At 40.2% G+C, this 11,296-nt stretch overlaps 1 protein-coding gene across 1 annotated transcript; it reads right to left on the reverse strand.

Annotated features, from left to right (window-relative positions):
* Positions 1–2,017: 2,017 nt before the first annotated feature.
* On the reverse strand, positions 2,018–3,075 carry LOC131247418 (uncharacterized). The gene has a single exon (XM_058247720.1). The coding sequence runs from the start codon at positions 3,051–3,053 to the stop codon at positions 2,415–2,417; it is 639 nt and encodes a 212-aa protein (XP_058103703.1). The 5' UTR covers positions 3,054–3,075; the 3' UTR covers positions 2,018–2,414.
* Between the last annotated feature and the right edge of the window lie 8,221 nt (positions 3,076–11,296).

An 11,296-nucleotide genomic window follows, 5' to 3' on the forward strand; every position in this document is an offset into this window, starting at 1 on the left:
TCAGATCATGAAATCTGGACCGTCCGATCAAGGGATCACTCCTTGAACAGCTCATGAACTAAATGCATGCATGAACAGTGCACTTGCAGTTGCACGTGGGCCACTTTGGACACTCAGATCTCCTCCATTCTACATCTGTTTTTCAACAATTCTCGCACCATTATGGATATTTTCTACAAAGGAAAATAGGAAGGGCATTACCGTTCATGATAAATGGGCAGCATGAGGTGGTGGGGAGGCCCCAAAGTCTTCAATAAACATGCTGGCAAGTGTACTGGATAAGTTGCATGGATGTGTTTTTCAGAATAGTTTTGTGATTTGTAGGCCGGCCACATCCAACTGTCAATGGGTGTTTTGGATCTCCAGATTGTTTGGGCCCCACACGCGGTTTGAATGGCTCTGAATAACAAGAAACCCTGTTGTCACAGGAAATCTGCACACATCTTGTGAATTGTGCAAATGCAAGCTTAGGATTCGATAGTGACCCTCTGGTACGGAAGTCGGTACTGGTCGGTATTGTGGCCCCACAATGATGTATATGTTTTATCCATGCCGTCCATTCATTTTTCTAGCTCATTTTAGTTTGTAACAAACAAAATGAGGCCGATCCAAATCTCAGGTTGACCACACCATTGGAAAACAATAGTGATTGGATATCCACCATTAAAATCCTCCTAAGGCCCACTGTACTGTTTATTTGACATCCAATCTGTTGATTAGGTCATACAGGCCCAGATGAAGGGAAAAACGAAAATCAGATTGATCCAAAACTTTTATGGTCCCCAAGAGGTTTTTAATTGTCGACTCTCATTCAACACTGTTTCCGGTAATGTGGTCCAATTGAGATTTGGATATATCTCGTTTTTGGTCTCATAAGATAAAATAACCTGTAAAAATAGATGGATGGAATGGATTACACACATACATCATGGTGGGGTCCACAGAGCACCGACAGGGGGAGTAGCCAATCCGTTCCCTTTTTAAATTTTTTTTTTTTTTTTTTTTTTTTTTAATCATGCTGATATTTGTGTTTTACTTCATCCAGGTTTCTTTTACCTAATCAACAAGTTGGATGGCTAATAGACGCTAAAATGGGCCCTAGAATGTTTTAATGGTATCCGTTCAATCACTACTGTTTCGTGTGTGATCTCCCACGTCAAAGATGAAGAAAGGCAGTGAACATGCATGCTTCTCTCAAGCCCAACAAACATCTCATCTAAAGGTTAGGAATTCATTTCCTTATCGGCCCTTCATGATATTACATATTTACTACTCGAAGAATGGTTCAGATCTCGTCCAAAGCACAACACATCTAGGATCTTAGATCAAGGGCAAAGCATTTTGTGTCCATCCAACCCAACTGGTTGGTCTGAACAATGAACCGTGGGCCCCACTTGTAAAATCTCAAAACCCGAGTACAGCGTGCGTATACTGTGGTCGAGCACCATACAATCCATCTCCCGGGTGCCCGGATTGCCCGTGCCCCCAGTCAGAGAAAGTACCTTTGTAAGGAAGATGTGTGGGGTCCACAGAGATGCCTGTGACAAATCCACTCCGTCCACCAGTTTTGCAAGACCACAAGCTGAAAACGTCCACCGTTGAAACCTTCTTGAAGCTGACCATGATGTTTATTTTCCATCCAAGCCGTTCATAGGGTTATTACCGCTCAGATAAAATATATACACAACATCATCCTGCTACAAAACTTCTGTGCCCCCACAAAGTTTCTAACGGTGGGAGTTCAATCCCCACTATTTCGTATGGTATGGCCCACTTGAGTTTTGTATCTTCCTGATTTTTACATTCTTATACTACTATTGTCTTGCAAAACTAATGAACGGATTGGATATGTCACAGGCATTTCTGTGGGCTCTACATGGCTTCCGACTACGGGAACTTCTCATACCCAATCCACGTCCTTTTGCCGCGCCACAAACTCAAGACATGAAAATCATGCATGCAAATGAAAAGCAAGGAAAATGAAATCCTCAAAGACATGTTAGAATCCCTTTCAAGTAAAAATATTTCAACAAGATTGAGAATTATTATTTCCAATTACAAAGGGCTGATCGAAACAGGACACATGATATTCTTATTTTCTTCTATCACAACAATAAGATTCTACGTACAATTACAACATCAGCTTCTATGGAATCTATAAATAGTTAAAAATAAAAAATAAAAGCTTAGAACTAAAAAGCCCAAGCCAGATGATGATTATATGCATGTAATCCTATAAGACCCAGATGGCCAAACATCTGAATTTCATTGAATTATTAGAAAGAAAAAAAAAAAAAAAAAAAAAAACAAATCCCCATTAATCTGATTGGGAGGCTTGTTTTCTTGAGGTTGGTGGACCCCACATCAAACCAATATTTGGAAAAGAACTAGCCGTTAGTTCCCTCCATTTCAACTTAGACACTCCTATCAAGCATCTCTTGATACCTCTTAAAGGATTCCTGCTTCTGCATCTTCATCTGCCTGTGAAACCTCCTTATAAACAAATCTGCCACGTGATCAATCTCATCCTCCAAGCTGAAATCCGAGCCGTCCTCTCGACAATTCCGCACCAGATCGATGACTGAGTCAGTTCCGTTGTCAAAATCCAGCTCATCAAATAGTGAGTGAGTCAAATCAGGATATCTATCATCATCATCATCATGGCCACCATGATCAACGGTCTGTAATGTGAGACATGGGTCTGGAGAGGCCTCGTTAGCCAAAGCATTGTATACGATAATGGCCTTTTCTCGGTTGTGATCATCGCAACCGTTGTCGTGGTGGCCACCTTTATCATGGCCCAGCAATGCATGGATCTTGTGAGAGATGGCAGGTAACAAAACCTTCTTGTTTCTCAACAATCCAACGATGATGAGGCGGGCTTTCATTGCATTTGATTTGCCTTTGACAGCGAGTTCTTTGGCTTTGGAAAGAGAACCCAAGAGAGAAACTATCGGTTTCAACAAGATAGAGGCCTTGTTCTTCATCTTTCTTTGGGATTGAAGCTCTTGGAGTTTGTTTTGGAAGAGACCCACAAAGGAAATAAAGCTCATAAAGGAAATGGAGTGGTATTTTTGCATGGGAAAAGCATAGGAGGTTTGATGGGCTTTTATAGAGAGAGAACTAATGTTTTTTTGCCGTTGCTTTTGAAAGAGAAAGAAGGAGAGATATTTCCTTTGCTTTTTGGAGAGAGAGAGAGAGAGAGTAGTCTTCAGGGCTCGAGACACAATCAAGCGCCACGTGTCTCTCATCTCGTGCGTAGATGCCTACTTTTTTTCATCGCCAGTGCAACTTTTCTCTCTGGCACTTTTAACTTTATTTTTTATTTCATTTTAAGTCCTTGATTGGGTGGACAGCACTTTGATAGTGCACTTACTCCACACGTGGGAATGAGACACGTGTAAGATGGGCTAACACTGCAGACACCGTTCATCTAAAATCAGGCAATATAGGATTATCAAGTGGGCCACTCATGCAGTCATATTTTAAACCATTGGACATTGTTTGTCGTGGGTCATGGGTTAGTTTTGGGCCAATTTTTTAGCCCGTTAATAAACGGGTTGGGCTTTTCTGACCACGACCCGGCCCATCTCATCCTAGAAAGAACCTTCCATCTCTCTCTCTCTCCCCTCCGCCAAAAGGCCGGAGCGGATTAGGTGCGGACCCGACTACACAAAACACGGGGCGTCCCTAACCTTGGGGCCCACATTATGTATATGTAGTATATCCACGCCGTCCATCCATTTTTTAAAATCATTTTAAGGTACTAAATAAAAAAGAAGCAGATCCAAATTTCAGGTTGACAAAACAGTAGCGATTGAACATTAAAAACTTCTCGTGGAGTACAAAAATTTTGGATGAAGATGATATTTATTTTTCTCTCTTCACACATGTCTTTGTGACCTTATCAACATATTGGATGGAAAATAAACATTAAGGTGGGCTCTAGAAGGTTTTTAACGGTGAGCATTCAATCATCACTGTTTCCTTTAGTATGGTCCACATGAGAATTTTATCTAATTTATTTTTGGGCTCCTGCCCTAAATGTACTGGAAAAACGGATGGACGGCGTGGATATAATTAAAATACATTAACTTCGGCCCCACGGTCAGGACCGTACCACGTTGGATATAGTCGAGGCCGCACCTAATCCCAGAAGTGCGTGGTAACCCGACACCACCGACCTCGTGGTGACCCTGGCTTTGGGTGGTTCTGGTTTGGTTCTTGTTGGTTTCATGTGATTCCTTTCGGCAGGTCATGCTTTTCATGTTTGTTTTTTATGTATATATATGATACTCAGGCGTATGACTCTTGCTACGCATGTGCTTAGAACTTGTACACGTGGCATGCATCGACTCAAAATAAACCGATCAAATTGTTTCTATCACAGTGTTCAAGTTACATACACAAAATAAGAATGTTTAAATGATCGTAGGCTCTGATTCTTGGACACTTGCTTGTTGAAACAGGACCAGTGAATAATTTTCATTTCTGACCGTCCAAAAAATGTCACCAATCTGATAGTAAGATAATCAAATAAGACTAACTTGTTTATTAATAATTAATCTAAATTAGGAAAATTTATTTGAACAGTTTATTGACTTCCTTTTGCACGATGTACGTAATTTCTAACTGCAGGCGTATCATGTATCCCAGTTTGACAGAGTATCAAAGTTTTCTCCTTGTTTTTTATTGAAAGTAAAAGGAAAAGATAGGGGGTTGTATGATCCTTGGACCTAAGGACATGTATACTGTCCTCTGACCTTAATTACGTACAAGTGGGAGCCATGAGGAGTGATCCGTGCCTTTGATTAAATGCGCCTCACTTTGGATGTATTGTATCGGATTGGAAGATCCTAACCGTTAAATAGTAATTAGCAATTTCCCTTGGTCACCGGGCTTGACTTTACCGGAAATGGGTGGTTAGCAAAGACCCGGAATCCTCCACAAAATTTGCTTTATGCAGCGTCTGTAACACCCAGCTCTGTGGGGTCCAACAATCGTAGACAAAATCCAATCCATCCATCAGGTTCTATCCTTGATTCTAGAAATTGTAGAAAGAAAGCAGCCAGATCCACAACTCAGATGAGCCACACGATAGGAAACAGTGGGAATGAATGTCAACCATAGGTTTGTGTGGGGCCAGCATGGAGTGTATCTTTCATCAAGTCCTTTAATCAGCTGTAACGTACAAGGATGAATTGAAGATGTAAAAATCAACCTGATCTTAAACTCAGGTGGGCCACACCAGGTGAACTTATTCGGTTGATGTTTTGTATTTACGGTTCAGATAAAGGTTCTCATTTGGTGGACAGGATGGATTTACATATTGTATGTGGTGGGCTCCAAAATATCTTGAGTGTTTTAGACGATTCCCGTCCGTTGAAAAAGAAGTTCAACGGTCCAAAACTCCAAATATAATGCACGTGTGGCTAATAATTGAGTTTCCATGGCATCTTTACAGTGCGGGCTGAACAATGATTTGCCAGATCCATGACACGTGTGAAATCGTACGTGGGAACTAAGGCCAGCATGGGAGCTTGCATTCGGGGCCCGGGTGACCCAGGTCATCAGGAAGACTTTTGTGGGACGATCAATCATGGATGAACGGTGTGGATAATACAAGCGCGGCCTCACTAGTAGTCTTGCAAGTTGCAAGCAGTAAAGGCCGACGGATATTTTAAATCCTAAGCCGATCATCACCGTACGTGTCATTTCAGTTCTGACAAATGGGAGCGAAGATCAGTGATCCAGATCTTCCAATAACAACGTTGATGGGCTCTTCCCTGAAAAAATCTCCTTCACTTTTCTGATGTGTCCTGCAAATGGACGGTTGAGAATATTAATAAATAGGCGGTCTCCCATTAAAAAAAATGAGAGTTGGCTAGAATCCCATGCAAAGAGAATATTAACTCTCATTTTTGAACTTGGTTAACTCGCCCGACTGGATTAAAAAATGTTCAACTTAAAATTAAGTATGATATGAGTCAAATTGGCTTTCTAAGTTCCAAAAATATTTCAACCCTAGTCGAAGCTACAGCTCAACTCAACTTAAAAACTTGACTCAGTTGGAATCGATACAACTCGAATCAGACTATATATATATATATATATATATAACAACTGGGGCCCGCAATATCAACCGTTTGGATCATGGAACTATGGCCCACTTGTACAATCTGTAGACCGAGTGGTACTGTACAATCTCCCAGCCGGCGGCAGCATGTATATACCGTATGTTTCATTTTTCAGTTTGTATAAGTAAGGCCCATGGTCCGGTGATCCAAACCGTTCGTATGATGCATCTCACAGTGGGTGACATTCTCTCAAAAAAACTGACTGATTGAAGTATCCCAGTCATAGAATGAATAGCGTTTTCTTGATTGAATGTAAACCGTTACTTTTTCTTTTCTTTCTTAAAACGTTAGTACTTCTCCAATCTGGAGGGCTTTTTGTAGGTGGGACATCCACCATGAGACTCACAATATCAACAGAGATTAAACCACAGGCCCCACTTGTACAAACTGAAAATCCGAAGGTGCTGCACAATAGTTCTATGCCCATGCATTGTATGGTGCATCTCAAACTATTCTCGGAGGTTCTACCAAGAAGGAAGAGGGAATGCTTTTTAGTTGTCACGCACGAAAGCTCTTTAAGAACATGTAAAACCCAAGTTGCATTTGAACTTTCTTCTACAAGTTTGCTAATCCCACACGCATGTAAACCGGTTCCAAGATCAGCACACGTGTGAAACATCCAATCTCTCCATTAGATGGGCCTCTCAGTGTAGAAGTCACAGCCCCAAACCAGCTCAGTCTATATACTTTGAGTGGGCCATAGTGTTCCAAATACATAGATATCTAAAAATCTTGTTTTAGCCATTCATTTTTTTTTTTTTGTTCAGAGCTGGCCATTGGATGAATGGACCAGCCCAAAATCTAGGAAGTCCATCACAACGTTATGGCCCACCTAATGGTCGGATTGGATGTTCCTCTTGGCGCGTGTGTAGAGAGGTTGGGCTATACATGTATGTATGTAGAAATAGAAAAGACTATGGTTAATGAAAGCAGGTGAAGGAAAGGCTGTGAAGCTGGGTAACATACAAAGTAATATATGGAATGTGGATTGCTTGTTGCATGCGATGCCTGCTTTTACACCGTTGAGATTTTCTGTGATCTTTATTACAATTAAGTAATAGATATGAATGATCTGCTTTTATGTATGATCTTTAATTTCCTTTAATTTTATTTTATTTAATCAATCTTAAGATTAGAGGATGTCCATGTGCGATTAGCTCTGACTGTTGATGGACGGCCAAGAAAATTTGGGTCAAAAAATTGGGGCATGAGATTTGATTATGTTAAGTAAAGAGGATTGTTTTTTTTTTTTTTTTTGGGTATTGATCAGGCACAATTTGTTGTTGATGTCTTAAGTTTGTCAATGCCATCGACATACCATTCAATGTCATCAAGTATATGTTGATGCACCTGACAAGTACCCGAGAAAATTCAAAAAATTTATGTTGGTTGTTGAAATGTTTTGGTATTCCTACTCGTTGTCATTGAAGGACTTCGATGCTATCGAGGGTTTTATTTGTATGTCGATGTCATCAAAGGTCCCATTGAGCATGCGTAGGATTGCGTAATTGTAGTATTTGTTTTCTATTCCAATTGTAATAGTTTAAATATCAGGTAGAGTAAAGGTGTATTAGGGCTTTCTAATTCATTTCTAAGAGTTCAACGCCATATCTAATCTTATAGAGTATATTTGAGGTTTGTTCGAATTTATAAGACTCCATCTCTTGTAATTTTACTTTTATAAAGCATTAGTCAACACTTTGAGCTATGATTTTTTGTCCACATAAATTTTTTTTTAACGTAAAATTTAGATTATTCTTATTTGAGCTTGTTTGTGCGACTGTGAGTACTTTGCTGATTTGTCTTGTGTCCTTCCACAATTCCCTGACATGATTAAGGACACGTTAACAAATGGTGGATGACATTGTTGAATGGATCAGATTCATGGCCATGTTGAACGATAGTGCACTTGTAATTTTACTTGGGGCCCACGAATAAAGGTGCCGATGGGCTAGATGCATTTGGCACGTTGTTGAGGGAGCGGATTAGGTGATGCCCGGGTAAAAGCTCAGTCGGTGAAGCCCTGGTCGTGGGGCCCACTGTGATATATTTGTTTTATATCCATGCGGCGCGTTAGTTTTTCCAGCTTATTTTAGGGCATAGTCCCAAAATTGAAGCAGATCCAAATCTCACGTGGACCACACTACATGCCAGTGGTTGTTGAACACCTTCCATTAAAAATTTCCTGAGGCCCACCGTAATGTTTATTTGCCATCCAACCTATTGATAAGGTCATACAGACCTCTATGGAGGGAAAACACAAATATCAGCTAGATCTAAAATTTGTGTCCTCCAATAGGTTTTTAACGGTGGGCATTCAATCCCTACTTGGTGGTCCACTTGAGATTTGGATCTGCTTCATTTTCGGAACCATGCCCTAGAATGAGCTGGAAAACTGAAGGACAGCATCGATATACAATGCATACATCAAGGTGGGCCCCACGTTCAGGACCTCACTCACTAAGCTGCCACCTGGCCTCTCCTAATCCGCTCCCCACTGTTAATCAGGCTACACATAAGGTTTTGGTGTGGCCCATTTGTTTCCTGGACCTTAAAATCAGGCCCAGACAGAGATAGATCAGTTCTAGAGTGGCCCAGGTTGGAGCTCCGGGCTGGGCCCCACTAGAAGATAATATTGTCATTCTAGATCCCTGTCAGCATCATTCATCAATCAGCTCATGGTGGAAGTCTGATGTGGCCCATTGCCAGACATCCATCAGCTCATGGTGGAAGTCTGATGTGGCCCATTGCCAGACAGGATCTTAAGATTTTTTTCCTTATGAGAAAGGAGGCCGGATCCACTGCAAAGCTTTGCACTTTAAGCTTACCCTACAAGGCAATGTGTGGGTTCCACCATGATCTGAGCATGACATCCGACCCGTCCATTGTTTGTTCTTCATGATTTAATCCTTCGGTGCAAAAAATCAGACCGACCCAAAACTTGAGTGGCTACATCATGTAAAATCATGGCTAAAACCTGAAAAATCAGGTGGTTTGTCCAACATGAGTTTGAGTGGCCTTTTTGGGGTGGTGTCATTTCATCCTGTGGTGTAGCACACCTGAATTTCAAATCCGCCATATTTTTGGATTCCATAGAATCGATGTCATGAAAAATGTTGGTTTTCGATGTCTTAAATCTATTTAGAAACGAAGTACACCGATGTCATCAATGGACCATTCGTTGCTATTTAGCAGTTTTTTTTCTTTGTTCTTTTTTTTTTAACACACGCACACACACCCTCACACACTCAGGCCATGGTAGGATTTCACCACCTATGGATACTCGAACCCTTGACCGGGTGTTGAAACTCCTAACAGTCTACCATCTAGCATTTTGTGATGCCATGGTATAACTGCTCGATTCCATAGAGAATTTTCGAATTTTCTTCGGTTGGTTGCTAAACATATCGGTCCCCAACAAAAACATCACTGTGGGCCACCATCCAAAGCTTTGCAGTGGTTCCGATTTTCAGGAAAAGAGAGATTGTGTGGTCCTGGACCAAGGATATCCACAGTATCCTTGGCTTTTGCTCCTTCTGGTGGGACCCTTATTCAGGCATCCAGACTTCTTGTTTTTTAAGGGTCCCACTATGGATGGACCATGACCTCAAAAAAAAATCTCTTTAATAGGAGATTGCTAACATTTTCGATTTATAGCCTGTGAGTAGATGAGTAAGAGGAGAAAAAAGCAACGGCCAGCATTCATCTAGGAAAATGCCTGTGATCGGTGGCTGGGATATTTTAAATTGAGAGTTATTTAGGCCAGGGCCAATCTGCAGCCATTCACATCAAACAAACAGTCTGAATCTCTAATCTATGTGTCCCACTTGTACAAAATGCAAATCCATGGTGGGTCCTACTTGACAAACAGTTCTCTGAAACTAGCCAATCCAAGCCATTCATTCGAGTCAACCAAAAATATTGTCGAGTACCATTTAAAGGCCACAATGATTAGATGTATAGGCCCAAAATCATCAATGGAAAACTAATTTCAATAAACAAATTAAATTTAATCCTGGCCATCCATTAGGTATTCCAAATTTATTGTGGATCATCAATTAAACACCCCACCAAGCAATGCATTGGGCCAAAATACTAACATTCCAACCACGCCATTGACAACTCGAATAGGATGTGTATGAGATCAAAATCCTAACATTCTAGCCCAACTAACTAATAACTGTAGTTTGGACGCAAACCTAATTAGGGCTTATTTTGGGCAAGTTCTATCCTGCTTTTATCAATAGCAAAAATAATTTCAATAAAAATTATTTTCAAATTTAATTAATATGGTCTTTCAATTAGGTCTTATAGGGGCATAATCCTAACATTTCAGCCCAAACTATCGGCAACCCTAATTTAGTCACAAACCAAGTTAGGACATATTTGTACGCACATGTGATTTTTAATTAGTCTATTATTTTAATTTGATCGATCCACACCATCCATAAGTCTTCCAAATACTCTGGAGATTTCTATATAAAGACCACACCAATCATATTTATCAGGCTAAGATCCTAACATTTTGTTCCAACTCTTTGAAAACTATAGTTTGTTCGCAAGCCTAACAAGGGCCTATTTAGGGCATGGTCCCTAATACTTTTTTCAATTGAAAAAGTAATTTCAATAAATAATTTTTTCAAATTTGATCAATATGGACTTTCAATTAGGTCTTCTGTATCATTTGCCCATACTAGTAAGATGTACAGGGCCATAATCCTACCAATTCAGCCCAGACTAATCGACAACCATGGTATGGTCACAAGTGTATATATATATATATTATGTCACATTTTATGCTATTTTTATAAATGTTTCAAGTGATTCGAATAAACAATTTTTTTTTTTTTCAAATTTGACCAATATGAGCTTTCAATTAGGTCTTTTGTATGATTCACCCCATGCTAATAAGATGTACAGGGCCATAATAGTAACATTTCAGCCTAGATTGTCGGCAACCCTAATCTGGTCACAAGTAGTTAGATACTACTTTTGTCAATGCCAAAAGTGACTTTTTATAAATTTATTTTTGAAATCAGTGTTGAAGTCACATCCCCAAACCAGCTCAGTCTATATACTTTGAGTGGGCCATAGTGTACCAAATACATAGATATCTAAAAATCTTGCTTTAGCCATTCTTTTTTTTTTTTTGTTCAGAG

Source organism: Magnolia sinica, chromosome 5, assembly GCF_029962835.1.
Source record: "Magnolia sinica isolate HGM2019 chromosome 5, MsV1, whole genome shotgun sequence".
Taxonomy (NCBI): domain Eukaryota; kingdom Viridiplantae; phylum Streptophyta; class Magnoliopsida; order Magnoliales; family Magnoliaceae; genus Magnolia; species Magnolia sinica.